The sequence below is a fragment of the Melospiza georgiana genome, chromosome 5 (assembly GCF_028018845.1).
Source record: "Melospiza georgiana isolate bMelGeo1 chromosome 5, bMelGeo1.pri, whole genome shotgun sequence".
NCBI classification, from domain to species: domain Eukaryota; kingdom Metazoa; phylum Chordata; class Aves; order Passeriformes; family Passerellidae; genus Melospiza; species Melospiza georgiana.
In genome coordinates this window covers 59904474-59926581 of record NC_080434.1, presented here as the reverse complement: position 1 = coordinate 59926581, position 22108 = coordinate 59904474, and the positions used below count along the sequence as shown (strand labels likewise).

Sequence of the window (22108 nt, the reverse complement as noted above, 5' to 3'; positions counted from 1 at the left end):
GTATCCCAGAGACTTCACCATCTTTTCTAAGTACTTACTGCTGCTGTTTGAGATCTATTTAGGACAGCATCAAGAAGCTCCTGTGGTGGATTCAGAGGTTTGATGTATCTGGTAATAAAAACTGTTTTTCCATCAAGGTCAATTACAGTTGTTAGGCACTGGCGGCTTGGAAACTTTGATGTACATTCAGCTTCGTATTTTTCTGCTGCCTGGAGCAGTTTCTCATCTTCTTGGGTATCAAACTTCAAAAGACAATAGAATTTATACAAAACCAGTTTTATTTATAGTTTGGACTTAAGTCTTTACTATATTTAGCCATATTTCACCATTTAGAGGACAATAAAAATATTGCTAAATTCTTTTCTAATAGCACTTTGAACTTGCCTTGTAGTATAAAGTTTTGATTACAGACATAAAAGGAAGGTCAAGGCAATGGAAAATCAGGTAATTTGCACTTACTTATGAATGCCCCTAATGATCAATACATATAAACTGGCTTTATTAAAGCACTGAAGAATGTAGTGAAAGTTAAACTGTAGCCATCAGTTAAAGTTATGGTCAAGTAACATGGGGGCATGAGGATGTAACATCACATATTAAGTAAAAAATAAACAATTATAGTTAGGTACTAATCCTATGTGCTATTCCCACAGCACTCCATTGAAACCACAATTGACATTAAGCATAAAATCCCAATGACTTTTATATAAATAATACTGCAACAACACTGCTCAATGCCAAAATATTTGCAGACAAGGTTCAAGTGATTTTTAGACGAATCCTTATAATTCAAAGGTGTCTAGAATTTCCACATTTTTAAATGGGGTTTTTCAGAAGCAAATGTAGGACTCAAAAGCACATATTCATTATATAACAATGACAATTATTTCATGATGATACCTAAGATGTCATCTTTTAAAGGTATTAAGATTGGTCAAAATGATCTATTTAGAATTCCTTATATACTTCTAGTGCTGCTGAGAATTAAAGTTCATCCTTTGTAGTATTTTTGTTTAAAATAAGTCACTTTTGTCATTTGTTACTCTTCTTAAACTAACCTGAGGTGGAACAGCTGGGCATGCCCTGCAGCTAGAGCTCCAAGTTAGAAGAGAAGGCACACAGTGGTGATTCTTCTCAACCATAATTAAGAGCAGAAAGTAGAGCCTCTGGCATGTTGTAATGTAAATGTAGCAATTTACTGCAAATATTACTGGCAAATAAACAATTACTATGTCACAGTCAAGTAACACAAACTGCAAAGAGGTTGCTGAATGGCACAAACCCGAGCTAAATCTTAAACTGGGAACAACAGGAGTATCTCAACTAATTTATTAATGTTGTACCTTCTTAAGCATTTCATTCATCTAATAGAGGTTCAGGAAGGACAGCAGGAAAGAGAGGAAAAATAAGTAAAGAAACAAAAAAGGTATCATAAAATTAAACTAAAATTAAGCTTAGCATCCTAAAGCACTACACAAGCATTTCAAATTAACTGCAGGTCAGGAAGAGGAAGAAAGTATGGCAAATTATTTAGGTTTTTTTTTTTTTCCATAATATGCCAAACTCTTTCTATAATAGGTGTATGTGTTGCAGCTGGAGAGTTGCAGCAAAGAATTGTAATGACTACTGCTGTTAGTCTAAGGCACTTCTGGTTTACTAATGAAACTGAAAAAAACAGCAGCTGTTGTTCAGGAATTATCTTCAAGATCTCGAGGCATGCATGAAGCCATAAATAATAAATGCCCATTTGAACAGTATAAACACAGAAGCAAGAAAATACTCTTCGCACCTGCCACCTCCTTTTTGTCCACTAAATCCTTTTGTTCACAAATACTCACACAAATGCTTTATTGTTTACACAGGAACATGGGAAAACTACAGGCTCACAGACAGGAATGCCAATTTGCTTTCTCTGAGGACTAAAATTAGATACCTGGGCAAAGTTACTTCTCATGCATTAAGTGCACACCTCACTTAATGGTGCATCTAATTATACTGAATGGAGATCTTTATTTCAAAAAATTTGAAATAAACCACTCCAAATTTGTATGAGTGTCCTTCTGTACTTGTTCATGTCCTTTGCTACACTAAGGAGAGCTATTAATATGCATCTCAAGAACTGCAGCACTGGAAACAAAGAGCAAGAGAATGATGAATTAGTGATTAGTTACCTTCTCTCTGACAGACTCTCCAGGGATGAGCTGTGGTTCAATGGTAATGAACAGAGTTATATATGAGCCCTCACTCAGATTTCTCACAGAATCAAAACCTCTCTCCATGCCCACGCTCTTTTCTTTGCTGTAGCCAAGGAGGACTGGAGGAATATTGACCTTAAATGTACCATCAATCTACAAGAGATACAGAGAAATACTTCTCATTAAAAGCAAAAAAGCAAAAGTTCCCTCTCACATAAACTTGCTACTTGTGTCTGCATATTTTCTTCTTTTGGTTATTAAAATTACAAAATGATAAAATGAGAGAATATGACATTTATGTTGATTAACTGTGGGGAAAACACAAGGTATCTCACTGTTAAATGCATTAATCACAACTTGATTTCAGCCTCTCTTGCATATTATGAACACTAATATTTAATGGAATAGAAATCATACACACTAGTTCACAGAGAAAGAAAGAGTGCTGGCCTTTCACTACTTTCATTTCAAACAGCAAACTCTAAATGGCTCTGTTTATCTGGAAAAATGAAAAAATGGCAAAATACAGGTTGGATGTCTATTCTTCTCAAGGCAGCAGCAGACCAACAGGCCTTTGCCTATGAGTGCTGTGGGAAGGATGCTCCAGCATTCAGATGGACCCTCTTCCATGCACAACCTACTGATGCTTCTTGGGTGGAACTGGAACTGGACCATTTATCATGCTTCTGTATGGAAGTGCTCTGCCAGCCCCACCAGCCCTTACAGCTCCCCCTGCTAGCACAAACAGAGAATAAGGACTTTCTGAAGGGCTGTCTGAGACAAGAGATGGCAGGCCCACACTTGCTTGGGCAGGTTTCCATAGTGGAAGTAGCCAACTTTAAAAGAAAAGCAAAATCAGTAAGCTCCTGATTTGGACACACTTGAGGTGACTGCCACCAGAAAGGGTATCTTCAGTGGATGAGGGAAATGAACAGATGACTCACTGGCATGGCTCATCAAACACTTCAGAACAAAATTAAGTTCTGATGAGGAAAAAACTAAACATATCACTCAAAATTTCTGCTCCAGTGTATTAGAACAGGATGATGAAATGCTTTATTTGCTACTGAAATTTAGCTGCTAGATGCACCTTGATATAAGCACTGTGCTGATCAGGCTTTTTCAAATTCCACATGAAATCCTATTCAAATGCAAAGAATTTCTACTGCTGGGAAAATCTGTACTAGCACTCACACTCTGCTTAGGCAATCACAAACTCCAACACCTCCTCAAAGAGACTCAGAAGTGTATCTGACAGGAACTCTGGTTCTACAGCAGAAAGACCAAGAAGCTGAGGAACAGAGGTTGACATCAGTATGGGAAATCCTTAAAGATGGATTGTGGATGGTGGTAAGCAGTCTGTTAAAATGTCAAATCTGCCCATTAGGTCTCTCTGTGAGCAGACACACTTCTCAGGTGGATTTCATTCATTCAACATGGAACAATTCCCTAAAAATGAGCACTGAGTCATGTTGTTTCCTGTTTGCTGACCTACAGCAATGGTGATCACATTATGTGACATTTTCTGCACAGGATGGTCAAAGACTCATGAAAAGAAAGTCAGATCTTACTACTTACATCTTTAAAATCAGTGAAAGCTTCATGGTACAGGGCACCACAGCTCTCAAAGAGAAAAATTAACTGATTAATCTCCCAAGCTGAAGAGCACATATTACTAATGATGTAGCAGAAACAAGTGGACTAAGCCTGGTTAGACACACACTGTCCAAGATTTCTCAGCAATGAAAAGTGCTTTCATGCTTTCCTAAATCCCCTGACAATCACATTATGTTATGCTCTGCAGACAGCCCAGTAAAACCACTTTGATCATCAAGCATTGCACTCAAATCAAATGAGACTCCTACAGACCTTCCCTCCACCCAAAGCATCTGGGAGGCTCAGAGTATGCCTTGAAGTCCTTAAGGTTCTGAAAAGTGCCCCTTAGGGCCACAGAATACAAATGAATGTGTCATTAGGAATGCAACTGATGTCTCAGTTTCTTACTTCGTGAAGATTCTGACTTGTGTGATCAGATGACTTGATCTACACCATGCAGAAGCCCTACAGCTGTGTTACAATGTGATAGGACTATCAATGGAAAGAAGTAGCTTCCTTAAACTAAGTCCAGGATGAGTAGCTGGACAATAAAATATTTCCTCTGAAGAAGAGCATGTTTTACAACTACTCCCATGACTAACTGTGGCTATTTCTTGGAGAAAGCTTCTCTTGAAAAGTTCTAGAAATGGAAGAAAGAAGGGATTGGGAGAGGCAAAGATCAAAATCGTGGAAAGTGTGAAAAAAAGTTCAAATTTCCTCTTGTATCTGGGTGATTCTATTCCCAGTTCATCTATCCAGGCTGTGCAATACCACAGCCCTCAAAAGCCACTGAGAAAACCACCTAAAAAATCGGTGCTTTTAATGTTGCTACTGAAGGAAGTCAGGCTGCATTGTCACTGTTGAGTATATTTTATCTCTTCTCCCTTTCAAAATCTTGAACTTACTGGGGAATACTCAGCAAATATGTCAAAAAATCCCAGTGGTTTCAAAGACATGTTCAAACAATTCCATAAAAATAAACTAACAATTACAAAGAATATAATTAAATCTGACATTCCATTTCCAGCCCTTTTCCATTCTCAGTTCTGTACTTTACTTCAAATAAAATCACTTACCCTTGCTTGAAAATATATGGTAGTAAATGGAATCTTAACACATCCCAGCCAGTGTCTCTCAATACGAGTGTGGATTCCACTTCCTCTCTCATGATCATCCTATTAAAACGTTGCCCAACATAACACTTTGTAAGATATCTTCATTTCCTTAAATTGAATCAACAACTGAATCCAGGCATTAATAAAAAAATCTGTATTAATTTTCTGTAAGTATCAGCTCCATTACTTGTACAGCAGTCATTATTCTGCACAATTTCAAGCACACCAGATGCTGAAAACATATAACAACATCACAGTCCATGACAAAACATGCTTGCACTTTAGGGTTTAAGTCCTGTATAACCAGTGATGGAGAACTTAAAGCTCTGACAAGGAGTCCACAACACTCTTCTCAGACAAAGTAAATGAAGCTCTGGTCTTCTAACAAAATATTTCATTAATATTTAGAAAAGCTTTTTGAAGTTACAATTGTAGGAAAACCTAAGTAAACCCTGTGAAATGGAAAAACTGTTTTCATGTGTACTGCCTATCAGATTTCCAAATCTTTCATGATCAGCCTAGAATTATTTTTAAAAAACCTCTGGCATGACATCCAAGTTTCAAGTGTGTAGCTTTCTTCCTTCTGCTTCATCAAGTATCATTTCAGTTTTGAGGACAGAATTCTGTTCCCAGTGAAGTGTGTGCATTATTTATTTCTGGGCTATGTTTTCAAGAATGTTGAGTGCTGCTATTTTTGTGTCTGCTGAATTGACTAGGAAAGCTTTCACTGGATTCAACACGGGAAGGAGTTATGCCATCACTGAGAGCTTACAAAAATTTCTTGTTACTAGTACTTGCAATTCTTGTCTCATTAAAAGAAATTAATGCAAACAACCAGTAGATGGTTTGGGCTGTTTTTTATAATTTCACCAAAGAGCTTGTAAAACAAGATGAGACAAAGCACAACAAGATACTTAGCAAAAAATACAAGAACTGAGATCACTCATCTGGAATGAAGTAAAAAGCTCTGATTAAGGTTAAGAACAGAAGTCAGATTCTGTTGTTGATGTCTCTCAATTTTAGGATCTTCATTAAGGATCAGTAAAACATATTACACACTTGTGATGTGCTCAACTCTAGCAGCATTTTATGTGGTACAAGCTGAATTTGTACAAAGGTTAACACTGTAAAGATTGCTCCCTCTGATAACCTTGCAGTATTGACTAGATATAAAATCATAAGGAATGACAAAATAGAGAAAAGAGAGGCACAGGATGGGGAAATTATTATATGGAAAAGTCTTGTTCTGACAACTTCAAAAAGCTCACTATGTTCTCTAGTGTACAATGTCCTTCAATTATGAACTCACCTCTACAGCATCATGAAGTACTTCATCAAAAACATTAATGAAGACTTCATCTTTTACTGACTGCAAACTGTGGGTGCTGTAGTCACCATTAGGAGCTCTGAAGAGGTAAAATAAATCAAAAAAGTGATTGGAACAATACAGGAAAAAGAGGATAAATTTGTATGCTCAAATTAAACTATTATTGTGCAGAAACAATTTGGTTTCATTTTGCCATACCTGAATGGAAGCTCAAGTTCCTCATTCCAGCAAGGGCTTGGACCTTCTGCTGTTGTTGTCCTGCAGACTGTTCTCTGAAAAGAAACTTCTACAAAAGGACGGACCAAAACCTATAAATAGATATCAAAACAAAGGAAACAGACCTCTGGAAATTCATCAGGACACATTAAATTACACATTTCAAGCATTTAGAAAAACATATGTTGTGGCAATCAGGCTGGTTCTGCCCAGATATAAATTTAATACACCTTAAATATTGCACTTCATGGGTTTCTAAGCATTTATAGAAGAATTCATAAATTCAAGAATTCGTATTCTTTTAAGAATATTTTATACACTAGCATTTCCAAAAATTTATGTGTATTCTAAATACTTGATGTATTTATATACACTGTCAAAACCACATTTTCTCCTGAGAGTGGAAAAGGTACAGGCTATCTAATCAAGGAAAGCAACTGAATCAGAACATGTGATCCAGACAACAGTGGGAAAAAGTGCAGTTGTATCCTCTTATCTGTAATCCAAGAAGCCTACAGCTACAATCCCAGCTGTCCCTGAAACTGGCTCCTATGACAGATAAGCAACCTCATCTAGACAAAACAAACCCCTAATGTGATTAAAAATGCCTTATTTAACATTCAAATGCATATGGCAGAAGCTTTTCTACATTTCAAAAAGCTGTAATTTTGAAGGAAAATCACAAGGAAAACAGTAAAAACCCTGAAGGTCTTTCATCTTCATTCAGAAGGATGCTTAATTTAGTTTTAAATAGCAAGAAATTGAAATTTCAGTGTCAGCCCTAAGAATGGCTGTGCTGGTTTAGACTAGGGGTGTACTGGACCCAAAGTGCAGCCTGTGAAATCAGCCAGCAGCCAACACACACAGGAAAGTAAGAACTGAGCAGGCATAGATGGTATTTTCTCCTATTACTCTTCCAGACTTCAAACATTTTCAGATGAAAGACTTTCCTAAGTCTGTAATGATTTTTCTATTAAGCAACTCCCAATGGATCGCTCTTCACATACTTGTCCAACACCCACTTCAGCACAAAGCAACCTCTTTCATCCACAATACATGCCAGCAACTTCTCTGGGCACGGGTCAACTGCTGAATGCAGAATCACAACTTCCTTTTGAACCTAACTCCTACCAGCTTCATTTGCCCATCACTCACATTTGTGCTTACAGTGCCAGGAAAGAGTCAATCCTTATCCAGTGTCTATGATTCAGAATTTTGTGACTTTCTACCATATTTCTCCTCCTCAACTCGCAGTTATGGGTGCTCTGGCTCAAAGTCCCACCATTTTTCACTGGGCAGGAGCCGTTCTGTATATTCTTCTCTGAACCTTTTGTAGCTTTACTCTCCTTTTGGAGATAAAGGAGTGGGCAAGGAAACCTTGCCAATAAAGTATCCTTCTGAGGGTGAATGCTAGTGTCTGTGGAAAATGCCCACAGCTTCCCAGAAGATGTCAGTTTTGTACCATACCTGGTTGAATGCCCAGTCTGGGCTGTTGGGTGGGCTCTGAGCTGATGGAGAGGCTGCAAACATCTCGTTAAAGGACCTTGAAGATTTTGATGGCTGTTGAAGTTTGCTACAAGAGGAAACAGACAACAACAACCAGGAAAACAGAGAATTCATTACGAAATGTCAATCCCTCACATTGTCTATTAGCCATACAGAATTCTGGAAATACTGATGGTTTTGGTTACAATTTTAACCTTGGGAAGATATTTATTAGATCAAATAACACAAATAAAATGCCAGAAAGGGGTATTGAATGTATACTTCTTACAAGCCTCAGTGCAAGAGTACTTTGTGCCTGGAGGCTCTCTTTTCTGAAGGGTTTATTAACTGCAGACTTTTTTGTTGCCTACCCCACACAATCTCTTTGAGCTACAAGCTTTTAAGTTCAAGTACTTGAATCCCTGCAGAATTCATGAGCAGTGTAGATCTCATGGTTTTCATGCAAGGCCTCTATGGCAAAAAATAATTCATATGAATATTACAGACTTGTGTGTGAAGTAAAAGACAATATATGTTATATATGTTAAACATTTATTTTTACAGCACTTCCACATAACTTTATTTTTTGTGGTAAGACCACATTATAGACCATAAAAGAGTAACTATTCACATATAAACAGCTCAAAATAAGATGTCATATAATGCGAAAGACTGGATGGGGTTTTAATTATTTTTGTAATTCTGGTAAAAAATTGAATTTTCCATCTTCTTTTTCCTGTTAATGAATTGCTTTTCTCAGTATCAACTTATTTACAGAGTGCAGCAGAACCTCTAATACAGTAAGAGAAAGAACAGCTGACAATGTTGAATTCTGTAACTGGCCAGCTTGGAAATACCTCTGAGTTAAATGCAAGGTGTATCAATTTGGGGGGGAGAGAGTGAACACTACATTAATACACTGCTTCTGGAGCTGAAGCAGACTGTTCAGGGTCTCTACATGACACACAACCATGCAGTGCAGGCATTGTCTTAATGTGCCTGAGTGTAAAGGTCACCTTTAGAATTAGAGCCACATTAGGCTCAGTCTATTAACTTAAATGGTTCATCAAGGAGAAGATCAACATGCTGCATTCAGGAGACAAATATAGTACCTCATAGTGAAGAACTGAGTTTTTTAATATTTGGTTTTGGAATTTAATTAAGATATTATGAATTAAAATTTCCCTGAGTATCATCAAGAAGCTTCCTTAAGGGATAATTCATCTGGCATTACCAGAGTTATAATGCTGTCAAAGCTGTAACTGATCTTTCTGACAGTTTCTGGTAAAACATGTCTTGAATTTCACAGCTACTAAAAAATTATTGTATTAATCTACAAACTTACAAAGTATCAGTCCTTTATCATCATTTGTAAAAAGAGAAATGTATATATGTATGTTTTTATCATGAGAATCAAACAAACACATGGCTGAATTGTAACATCTGTTGCTTCATCTGTCTTCAAAACTGTAGAAGCCAGAAAATGAATCTGTACTGGAAAGAAGCTTTTAAACATACCTCATCACTGGTTTTCTCACTGGAATATCATAGGCTCTGATGATGTTCACTAACAGTTTTATGTCTCCATCTGATAAATTCTGTGCTGTGACCTTCTTCCTCTCTTTTCTTCTTGGCCTTAATGGTCGTTTTGGCTCTGCCAGTTTAAAGAGGCCGAGTCCCAAAAGGCTAATAATCATAAACCAGGTATTAGTCAGTTTTGCATAGAATCCAGCATTCCAGTGTTACCATGACACACATGAAAATTATGCACTAACATGAAAAGGAAATATTTGCTCCTGTTAGTGCCAAACAAAACACTCTGAATTGTCAAAATGTTGCAATTGTTAGTACTGCACTAATCCAGTTCTGTCTTATATTTCAGGAATTATAACTTCAATGTGCAAAAAAGATTGGTTGTTTGGCTTTTTCCCCCCAAAACTATGCTAGGTGCAAAAAAGACAATTACACAGCTTCAAGACAGATCTAAACTACAGTGCTATAAACAAGGGATCTAGCAGATGAGGATAAGCACTGTACAGAAGAGGCAAAGCATCTCTCTACACAGCTATGTACACTGAATAACAGGCTACAGGGAGGAAGCAGAATCAATACACCACAACATACCCTGGACCCTCAGAACTTATAACCCAAGGCAAAGCAGAACCAAAGGAAAAAAGAAAAACAGGAAAAAAATAAAATGAAGATGTGTGCTTCATGTATGCAGATGTATGTAATGTTTACATCATTGCTATCAACTGCAGACATTCAAAAGACACATTTAAAAACTGATGGCTAATGGTATTTCTTCCTTAAATAAAGACCCCACAGTAATTACTGTTAAAATAACACAAAATCACGAGTTACTGAAATATCCCAGTAAGTGAATATTAAACAAGCCACGGTGTATTTTAAATTCAGTAACCATAAATCTTCACAAATAGAATACAATATGAATTAGGATTCATTATGAGAAAATAGAAATGAAGCATTTGATTCTAAACAAAAAGCGAATTGTAGTTTTGTTCAGATGTTTCTCTACTGTGGTGTGAAAACATCAACTAAAAACAAGCATGAAGCCTTTTGTAAGAGAGCAGGTCTCTGTGTCTCCAGCAGATGGGACTGTTTAGATTTATACAGCTGGTTGGAAAACACTTTGACTGTATAAGGGTGCTGTGTTCAGAGTGAACAGAAGCAACTTCTACATGAAAGAAAAAAATAAGATTCACAACTTGTTTACTTACACAGATTTTAAGTGAACAACACTAAGAACCATCTATGCTGGGATGACTGATATATGTTAAAATTGATAGGTATGTGATTTGAAACAAAAATCTAAAGAAAGTGCTCATGTAATAAAAGAAACAATTATCTTAGAAGAGAAAAGCAGTAATTTCCAAACTCAGTATATTTTTTGAACATAAACAGCATATGACAACATTCAGCATCAGAAGTATATGGGAAGTAAAACAAAGAAAATTACAGTTAAAAATCTATTGCACATTATTTACAGGGCATAGGCACTGACTGTAAGGAGGCATCACCTACAGAACCAGTCAGTAATAGTGTTACTAACTCTGATAGTTGCCTGAAAATTGGAAATATTCAATCTGGCACCAGCTGGACTATGCTCAGCTCATCAGAAATGCATCATATCCTGTTATATACACGCTGCCACTTTATTTCTGTCAAAACCAAGCTTTTTCTTAAAGAAGTTTTTACTACACTTTGTTTATCAATGCACTGTACTGGCAGAGGTGTACACAGAGGTGTTTATCAATAAACTGTATTGGCAGAGGTGTACACAGTGATTGCAAGTTTATCTACTATACTAAACACAAAGTCACAACAGTTAGTCACATCAACACACTTTGTAAAACAGAAATTAAAAAAGCAGGTGGTTTTACATTCATTTCTTTTATTTGGAACAAATAAAGATAGGTCCTTACCCCAGGCCTGGAATCTCCTCTTCATTGACAAGGTCAGAGAGAATGAAATGGTGCTTTGCTATGAGGAAACGCTTGATTACTGATTCTCGAACCTGTGAACAGGGAGGGAGAAGGGACAGAAGTGCATTTCTAACCCAGACCCACTGCCAATATTTGCATTCTGATTGTTAAACACAAACAAAACATCCACATACATATTCTTCATTTTTTTCTGAATTTTATGAGGGTCACAGTTGAAAGAAAAATTTCTTTTCTCCAGCTATTTCTTTAGAATGTAAGAGCAGCTCATTTTACCAATACAATGCTTCTCTAGAAACAGACTGGCTAGATTGACAGAAGAATATATGAAAACATACAATCAAAAATTATGCCTTTATCTGCTTACAGCTCACCATCAGAAACAATTACAGAAACAAATGACATCAACAGACATCTATTTTCCACATCTAAATGAAGTTGCGAAAAAGGCTGTAGAGAAATCTTTATGGCACCAGTTATGTGGATCAAAAGAAATAATTTGGGCTACAGAACTGGTGAAGCCTGCATTAATATCCTGTGATTTCAAATAAATGTTTAAAATTCTTAGTTCCTTACATATCTTTGTTGAGGTCATAGAGTGAAGCACAGAGATAAAAGTCTTCCCTCATCTCCTAACAAGTATGTGGAAGCAGACTGAAAGAATATTGCCTTTATCCTTTTTTCTTAGCACTAATGCTAGTAGTGGCTTTATACTCTGTGCTAGTACAACATCAGAAGTGATACATATATAAAGATCACATTTTGGAGTGAATTGAATTTCAGTTCTGATACAAGAAATCTAATTTTTTAGCCCATCTGACAATTTACAGAAATGTAAAGTATCCAAGTACTGTTTTAAAAAAGGCTACTTGTATTTAATCTAAGAAAGAGGCAAACAAAGGTATTATAATGTATGCTATTCTGTACTACTCCATTACTATTCAGTGTGCTGCAAAACCCATATGTTCAGTGCCATGCAAAACATATGGGGCTGACACAGACATGACAGCTTTGTCAAAAATCATTTTTATACTCATATTGAATCTGGACTTTGGCAGTTGCCTGCAAGATTTAAACACTTTTTCCCCTACTCGTCTTTCATGAAGCATTCTAACCAATAATTTGTTTTGTCCTACTTTAATTCAACCTTATCATCATATTTCATGTTTTGCTGGCAGGCTAGGATTTGATACACTTTTTGATATTTACACAACTGGTAAGAAACTGGTAGCCATGTTTCACACTTGCTTTTTTGTCAGTCTGAAATTGTAAACTTTTCTTGGTTAGATGATGAATATTTTCCTTCTTTTTCCCTAAGGATTAAAGAGAATGTCATCTTAATATAATGAAAACTAGAAAAATTAATTTAATCAATATAAGGGAAGATGTTACTGTAATACCACAATGAAGGTAAATGTGACAGATTATATGCCCTCTGCCTTAGGCTGCAGAACAAGACTGTGTACTACATTAAATGATTTTTAGAAGTGATTAGGGCCACTTTCATGGAGCTAATTAAGTTCTTAGCATCACAGCCTACAACAAAGAAAATGGGGAGGAGGGAAATCACTGAATTCCTGGGACTCAACAGTATAAAACTCTGGGGCACTGAAGCAAAGAAGAATTTACAGAACTGACAGAAATACACAGAATGGCTTGTCATTTTGTATATTGCATCATTCTCAATAGCATTAAATAACACAGACCTCCATTTGTTCAATTACTCCAGTTTCAGGCCTAACTTGGAATTTTAAAGATGTCTGTAGGTCACATTTAGAGATGAATGAGGTATTAATATTCAAGGAAACAAAGTATCCAAGTACAAAAGCAACATACAGCCTACAGGAATATGGTGAAGTACATATTTAGCATCTTACCTTCTGCAGATAGTTGGCAACAACTGCTCTGTGTGAATCTAGGTAGTTTTTGCTGTCAATCACATCCCTCTCTTGCACTCTCTTCTCATAGTCCTAAAGATATTTATTACAGTTTGTGCTTCAATATATATTCAATACTTTATCACATATAAGAAAAAATGCTAAGTATTTCATTAATAATAATGTATGGACGACAGAAAACCACAGCAGAGTGAAGTTTGAGGAGTTTGTGAATTATTACTCGTTCATGTAAAGCTATTTTTAATGCTAGTGTATAAAACATATGCTAAATTTTCATGAATAGAGACAAGAATACCATTCAGTTACAAGATTCATGTGGTTTAAATTACAATGAATAACTTGACAATTTCCCTCTCTTCTTTGAAAGCTGAACTTTGACCTGCTGTTATAAACTGAAATTCCATTTGAACTGGAAGTGTCTTCACTTATTGCAGCTTTAACAGGAAGAGTTCTTTACAAACAGAAATTATGCAGTCTTCTTGGAAGATGGTCAGAAATCTGAACTGTGTTTTAATACTATTAAGTACTTTTCCAAATAATTAGTAATTACTTTTCATAGGGTGTAAAACTCACTTGGTGAGTAGAACTTCACTTGGTTCTTAGGGAGAAGTATGTTGGTGGGATATCTCTCAGGGCTGTGAGAGATAGATGGACTACAGTGACAGCTCTACTGAGAGATGCAACTTCTATTCACAAGTTTAGGAAAGTGTCTCATAAAATAAGAAAAGGCTGGAGGTAACACTCAGCTTTCAAGCAAAAACCAGAGCTTACAAGAGGCTCTCCCAGGATCTGAGAATCACACTGGCTTCAGAACCACAGCTAGTTATGTAAAAGCACTCCGTAAAATTAATCTTCAGGTCTGAGCTCTAACAGTAAGAACAAACAGCTCAATGTCTAATTAGTGTCCTCTAAAAAGCAAAGGGCCCCTGGGATTGATTATATTCAATTTCTTCACGAGTGACCTGGATGAGGAAACTCAGTGTACTGACAGCAATTTAGCCAAGGATACTTGATTAGGAAGAGTGGTTAATGTGAGTGACTGAACCATAGTTCAGAGGGCTCTTTATGACTTAAAACTATGACAACTGAAGCCTCAATTATAAAAAGGGAAAATTCTGCATTGAGGGTCAAAAAATTTCATGCACTGGCACAGTCTGGAAATCAACCAGAAGAATAACAGCCATATTAAAATAAGTGTGGGTTTAATGGCAACAAGTGACATGTTCTTTTGGCAAAAGGCAAACCACAGGAGAGATAAGGATCAGCATGTCCTACAGACAAACTACCATCCTCTCCAGCCAGACACTGCAGAGGGCATGCCTGAAATACTGCAGCCAGTCTGCAGCTGCCAATTCAAGAGGCATTTGGAGACAATGGATGGGATCCACTGAAGGGCTACTAACACAGCAAGAGGCCTAGAGGACATGACCTACAAGAAGAGGCCAGAATCTTAGATTAATGTAGGTTTGAAGAGACTTCTGGTGGCCATCTGATCCAAACTCTCAGAATCAGGACAACTTCAATTAGAATGCTCAGGGCCCTGGATTTTCAGTATCTCTGGAGATGGCAATTTTACAAACTTGATGGACAATGAGCTCAAGAACTTGAACACATTCTTTGTGAAAAATGTTTTAATTATGTTTAACTGCAATGACTTTGGGAGTAACTTGTGTCTATCATCAACTCACCTCTAGGATGAGTCCCTCCCTGTTTTCCCTGCACCACTGGGTACCTGAAGGGTGCAGTAAGAAAGTCCCACAAGCCTTGCCTGCTTAGGCAAAAACAACCTCAGTCCTTCCTGCCTCTCCCTGTAGGTCATGGCTTCAGCAGTGCACATATTCTGATAGCTCTGTACTGGACTTGCTCCAGTGTTTCAGAGTCTTTCTTGCACTGGGCAGGGTGATCAAATTCATCAGGCTGGTGAGGAAGAGATTAATGAGCAATGCAGGATCTGCTCACAACTCTTTGAGGGGCAAAAGCACAGGGTGCCAAAATCATCTCTCTAGTTCCAGACAGTACAACAAGGGAAAGCAGCCATTAAACACAACCTGGAAGGCTCAGGTTGGATGTGACTTTTTTCTTTCTTTTTTTTTGAACAATCTCTGGAAGGATAATGAAGCACTGGAACAGGTTATCCAAAAGGGCAGTAGCGTCTCCCATTTAGAGGTTTTCAAGACTTGGCTAGACAAATAAACAGCTGACCTCATCTAGTGCTGGCAACAGTACCACCACTTCAGTGGAAAGCAGGACCAGATGATCTCCAGAGAATATTTTACAAATAGTATTTCCATGATTCTACGAACTTCCAGACCTTTTTGCTAAACAGCTAGTAAATCAACTGGGAACAAATCACTTGAAACTTAATTTTGAAGATCACAGCACATAAAATAAACTTGGAATGGGCAATCATGGGTTTATCCAATTTATCTTAATGGAAAAAACCAACAAACCTCCGTCAAAATAATTCTTAAACTATGGTTTTCAAATTTTGAATGATTACATAAAATGAATGAAAATAGCTCATAAAATGAACTGGATCAGAAAGGTGCAGCAAACATGTGGTGCATCTTTAAATAAAAGATACAGAACTAATCTAAACTTACAAAAAATAATAATATTTATTGCAAAGAGATATGTCTGAATTAATAAATATCTTTTAAAAATATTATCATACAATAGAAAGGAAAAAAAGAATTTTTCAAGTAAATCTATGTCAGAAGAAGTAGGGATGAAACAGCATTTGCCAGAATCTGAGATGACTCTGACCCTCCTAAGCCAATGAACATACCAAAATGTTCCTTAGCTACATGAACTGCAAAGAACAAAAAAAAAATATGCATGACTTAACAGTAATAACAGAGTTGAGATAAAAATAATTGAAGTATAACCCAAATAAAAAATTGCACACATTGCATTTCAATAAGGTAATTAACAGACAGGCAAGGGCAAGGTAAGCTAACTGGAGCAATGTACTAAAACAGAAATATCTGTAACACAGGCTCTAATGAAACAAAAAAAGGTTTTAATTCTTGTTAGAGTCATTGCTTCTAATAGTCATCCCCTCCTCCAAAAAAGGGCTCAAAAGCTAATAGGCCTAAACCTGAATTATCTCTAAATTACCTTTTTATATCTAAAATCACTTTTTAAAAAAGTATCTCAACTTTAACGAAAACTACTAACTCATAACATTTTTGCCTACAGCAGTTTTTCTGTTTTATTTAACTCTGAATGAAGTATGGCTATGGAAATATTGCCTTGGAAGGAAGCTAGTTTAATTAGATGAAAATACCACTAGAAAAGACTGAAGGAATATTTTTTTTTTTTCATGTCAGCATAGCTTTACATTCTTTAAAGAAACACTTGACTTAACAGCAAGTCAAATATCATAAGCATTTAAACTAGAAAAGAAGTATTCCAGAAAACATTCTACCTGGAAGATTTTCTCACTGATTTCTCGTTCATGTAAAGGGACTTGCTTGTAGTTTCTGAACTCTGCCACCTCCTCATTTCTGAGCTGCAACAGTCGGAATCTCTTTGATCTATTAAACTCCTCATCAGAAACAAAATTAAATTCTTGCTGCAACTGCTCCAATCTGAAGAAATCAGGAACATGTGCCTCTCCGCTTGTAGTAATCTAAATTAGTAACAAAAATATGAACTTTTTCATACAAAGTGACAAAAATCTATAAAATAGCCTTTATAAGTTTTGCATGCATATTGCAAGGATGTTCATTTTAAGCAAAAGCAATAAAGATGGATCACACAGACCAAACACCAAGTATTTTATAGCAGTGTTTTGCTGAGCAAAGCATATGAGATTATACATTACAGAATGTAATAAAATTCTTTTTCCTTCTATCATAAACAAAAGATCAGAGAATATGAAAACTATAACATGCCAGAGTAACCTAGGAAACTGTACAGTAAGGGAGATCCATTTACAGAACTTCAGCTTTTAAATAGCTATGTAAATTAAACAGCTATGTAAATAAACAGCCATGTAAATTAAACAGCTATGTAAACAGCTCCTCAATTTGTTGTTTAGAAAAGCTGAAGCCTCTACAAAACCTGAGATCTCTGTGCAATCCTCATTAATGAGCAGCTTCTTATCTAGTACCACACAAGTACATTGGAAATTCCCATGTATTTTAAGGAAACAACAAACTCAAAATCCATATTTTGTTTTTAATTTATTAACCGATCTGTATGCACATTCCATTACACCTATTTTTGCCACTACTGAATGAATTAATAAATCATATTCATTAATATGTAAACAACCCAGTACTAAATGCATTAATCATATTTTAGTAGATATTTTGCTTCTTAACATTCACACAAGAATGTCCATCACAAATTCAAATGCTGCTACCTCCCTGGATGCATGCAGATTGCCCGGGGAGGTTCTGTTGATCAGGAGCTCCACAGCTCCAGCAGCCCCTCAGCTCCGAAAACACCACTTACCATGATCAGCTGCATCAGAGCTGCATTGTTTGGGTCATTGGGATCAAGTTTTGCTTCAGCTGCCCACTTAGCTAGTTTCTTCATATCAGTTAGGCCTGATGTGCCAATGGATGCAATTGCATCAATATTTTTTAAAGCACTAAAAAGATAGAATTGACACAACTTACACCTAAAGCACATTTGATTTAGCAATATAAAAAAAGTATTTAAAACAATCTTAGAAAAACCCAAAAAGCTCCTCACAACCAGAATAGTAGATTCCAGTTCACAGTTCTTAGCTGTAACTATGAAACTGAGGGAATGATCAATCACAAAGCAAAGTAAATGGGAAATATGAAGGAAAAGATGGAAGACAACTTTTATACAGCTAATAAGGTGCTTTTTGATATACTCCTGATATACCTATGCTATTCCATGTTGCTGCAAGTAAGAAGATAAATTGCCTCACACAGTGAAAGGTAACATAAAAATTTGGACAAAGAACGTCTCAGACATACAGTCCTTGCTTGTGTTGTATCTTAGCTCCTGTCTCTGACCTCTCCTCCTGGACGGTGCTTTCAGCTCTGTGTTTCAGTCCACACCTCTGCCCCCTCCTCGCTGTTTCTGCACAGACCCTGAATCATCCCCTCACCATGTCTGGGACTGCTGCCAGCACTCTGCTCTGCCTGCCACGGCCACACTGCCTGCTGCCTGGAGAGGACACTTGGGAAACCCTAGCAGCCTTCTCTCTTGTGATGCAGCACCACTTATGATCCTCCCTGTAGCTACCAGTCCCAAGTCTTCATCCTCTGGGTGCTCCCACTCACTTTCTTGTATTCAAGGAAGCATGGTAGGTAGTCTGCAGGCCATTTGTACACTGCCCTGCTTGCCATCTGCATCTTCTCACAGGAGCCACCTCTGAAGGCTCACTGCTACTCAAACCTTGACACATAAGGCCAATACACCAGGACATGTGTGTTATTTATTAGCCAAATACCACTGCAGAGGATGTTGCCCCTTCTCATTTTAGGGGTGCTAGTTTGTCTTTCATCTCTACTTAACTTGAGCACTTTCAAGAAAAATTTTAAACTTACAGGTCTGTATTGTGCTTGGTTACAAAGAAATACCCAGTAGTTACTGGAGCAGCAGATAAAGCAGGGACATCAAGTTTATCTTTAGGCATCAGTGTTGAACAAATGCCAACTGAATCACATTTGTGCTAAAAAGCTCACGGGCAGCAAAAGCTAACATTAGTCATGAAAATCCTGTCTCTAACCTTCCCAACAGACAATGGAAAGTCACAGAGAGCTGTTCATCTCCACAAGGTGCTTCAAAGAAGTGTGTTTCACAGAAAACTTCCTTCTGAAATTCTTCAGTTTTCCATTTATTACAGTGATTAGTCTCCAGAGTTAAAGTTAGCTATTGGGAATCCATCTTTACATTTTGACCTCATCTATTCTGCTTTCACTGAAGTCAGCAGATACTGATGTATTGATCAGCAAAGTACTTGAATGGCTGCAGCTTGGTTAACAATAGTAACAGAATGATTTGTATGCCAATGTCTAGCCTCTAAATAAAAAAAAACACTGACAAATTAATCAGCTGGAAGAAGTATTCATACTTGCTCAGTATTCATAACTATGGGAAAAGTTAAGGGTTTATAGTGAAGGTGCCTAAGGATGTTACAAAAGCAGCCTTTATGCATCATCTCTTCAACGTTACGGAATTAAATAAAAGCAACAAAATGGACAAATAATCTACAATAACCAACTTGCAGCCTCAGGGCAAATCAGACATAGCCTCTCCAAATGCACTTCAGATAAGAAAGAAGTGGAGTTTCTGCTCTCAGCAAAATAATTACAGGAAGGTTCCTTGACAATATATTCACTCTCTATTAGAAAATCATAAAATCGAATTAATTAGCTTGAATTTTCTAGAAATAATAGGCTAAAAAGTATAATTTCTAACTAAAATACATTTACCAAATACATGTACCCTAAGATATCTGGAGAGGGTTACAGCACAAAGTAAAATATCTAAATATGAGGAAAAAGATTTTTTAAAGTCTTGATTATGAAATTTATTTTTTTTTAATACTAGTACAATCAGTTTCCCATGAATCACTGAAAATTCATGTCTTATTACCTTGGAATGCCTGTGTTTTGCTGAGATACTGGAGGAATTAAGGGGATCCCTTTGTCTCCAACTGCCCAAGAGACACTACTGGATACTTTCCCAGAGGTCATGAAAGTCATTTTGTTGCTACCATCAGCTTCAAATGAAAAGGACACGCCTATCAAAGGGGAAAAATACAAAGTAGTATTTATGCACTCAAACACAGCATCTTAATATATTTAAAATTATTCCAGAAAATGAGTAGTCAAATAACCTGTGCCTTTGTATAAAAAGGTTCATGTGGAACCATGGTTCTGCTGTGTGCTGTGGGGAAGAACTCTGTTCTACAATAATGAGTGAAAGATTCCATTACACCTACAGAAAGGCCTTCCATGTGAGCTGGAAGGAAAGGCTATGCCAAAGGCTCATTGTTTTCCTCCACAGATGGACACCATTTAATACTTCTGATACTTTTCAGATTCAGCATACTGATATTAACAAAACAGAAATTCAGAGTCAAAAGAATTATGTATGACTGAAAAGTCAGTCCTAAAGCTTTTGACACACAATTGTACATATGGTCATCACAGTCAGTGACATTTACTGTAATGATTTTTTTACCCTATTTTTTACGTCCTCATTTTTTAATCTATTCTCCTTCAGCTTTATCTGTATTTATATATGGCAAATTTATGCAAGCCAGTCATCTCCCAATGTTGTTCAAATTCATTATACACACTTACAAGTCCATATGCTGCTATGTATTCTTCATTTCCCCTTTTCCTATCTCTCCCTTGTTTTATCTTCAGCCTAAAGCCCCAGGGAAAAGGTGTGTGCAGGTTGCCAACAAAGCAAACAGGAGGACAAAAAATTCTGCATATACACTTCTACAGACAGTTTTTCAGTGGTTTAAAACATTAAAATCACTGGAGCTATAATGATTAGTATCTGCTTGCTCTGCAGTGTCAGAGGCCTGATTACTCAAATGCTCAAAAAATCCCAAACATCTTCTATAGCTTGTAAAGCTCCATTAATACAATACAACAAATAATAAACAGACACATTTTTATTATGCAGAGCTTAAAATTAGTAAGAGATAAAAATTCCACAGCAAACTTCAATAATAAAAATCACGACAATTATGGAAGACTCAGTTACAGAAGCTGTGAAGGCTCCTAGCAGGGTGTATTCTGAAACCCACTCCAGCCTCTTACTGCCACATGGTTCCAGCAAAACAAGAAACACTGAGCTAAGGAAAGCCAGAGTCCTCACCACTCCCAACTCCTTCATGATCCAGCATCACACGCTGATCACTGCTGAACTCTATTTCCTCCAGAGGAGCACTGCCTGTCAGAACTGCAGTCTCAGGAACAGGTAAGAACACTTCAGCCAACAGGGTGGTACTGCTGATACCTGTAGTTTCATAAATCTAGGAAAAATATACGATGGGGGACAGAAGAAACAATTTACATGGGCATTCTTGAGAAGCTGAAAACATATTGCAGGGTATTTAGAGAAAAGGTTTTACTATGGCTTAAGCATGAAATAAATAATTTAAGGCAATTGTATCATTTCACTTTCAAAAATATCCAATTAGCAGACATTTCAGCAGCTATCAGCAGCTTAACTTGATGTGAATTCTTCCTACAAGTCCATCTTCTTCACTATTCTAGTGCACCTGAGACAAGTATGACAAAGCCAGGCTTTTAAGAGCATCACTGTACAATTTGCAACTGCTTGAGACATTCCCTTGGATCAGCTGAAGATTCTGGAGGGATTCTGTCTGGCTCATTCTCCCTTGACATGAAAGGCAGGATGTGGCACACAGTCCCCATCCTGGCAGCACTGCAGGTTGCTCCTCTCTTTCCTAGCCAGCTGCAGGCTCAGAGTGGTGGATGATTCTCCATTCAATTGTTTTGAATCCAGGAAAATGGTCTTCCTTCTCCTTTTCAATTTATGCATTAAATAAATAAGCAGACAAGGAGTTTTTACATCTTTCCCTGAACTACCTGTTTTACCTAACCAGAGGAGTCTTGTAAAGGGAGAAGCAGGATCCTGATCCTGTTTCATATTAACTATGAAAAGTACATACGTGAACCATTTATTAATTAATACTTGGATTTGGGGTTGGCAGTACCTTGATTTAACTGCACTGCTGATCAAGTCAAGTGCAGTTATGAACATTACTAGAAATTATTTTTTTTCTTCTTCCCCTCCAGTAAACATTATGAGGGTTTTACTGTGTGGAAAATAA

The 22108-nt window shown here is 36.9% G+C and overlaps 1 protein-coding gene across 2 annotated transcripts in view; it reads right to left on the bottom strand.

Annotated features, from left to right (window-relative positions):
• The window catches only part of CC2D2A (coiled-coil and C2 domain containing 2A), a 53353-nt gene that overhangs the window by 7884 nt on the left and 23361 nt on the right, over window positions 1-22108 (bottom strand). The window contains exons 15-28 of one of the 2 annotated variants that reach the window (XM_058024527.1): window positions 21127-21283; window positions 19885-20032; window positions 17761-17899; window positions 16727-16930; window positions 13276-13368; window positions 11381-11472; window positions 9453-9620; window positions 7917-8022; window positions 6432-6541; window positions 6216-6312; window positions 4868-4966; window positions 2172-2348; window positions 1344-1364; window positions 39-242 (exon numbers count right to left, since the gene is read on the bottom strand). In XM_058024527.1, the coding sequence (XP_057880510.1) occupies window positions 39-242; window positions 1344-1364; window positions 2172-2348; window positions 4868-4966; window positions 6216-6312; window positions 6432-6541; window positions 7917-8022; window positions 9453-9620; window positions 11381-11472; window positions 13276-13368; window positions 16727-16930; window positions 17761-17899; window positions 19885-20032; window positions 21127-21283 (1815 nt within the window). The remainder of the gene's footprint in view (window positions 1-38; window positions 243-1343; window positions 1365-2171; window positions 2349-4867; window positions 4967-6215; window positions 6313-6431; window positions 6542-7916; window positions 8023-9452; window positions 9621-11380; window positions 11473-13275; window positions 13369-16726; window positions 16931-17760; window positions 17900-19884; window positions 20033-21126; window positions 21284-22108) is intronic. The other variant, XM_058024528.1, reaches the window with a different exon arrangement.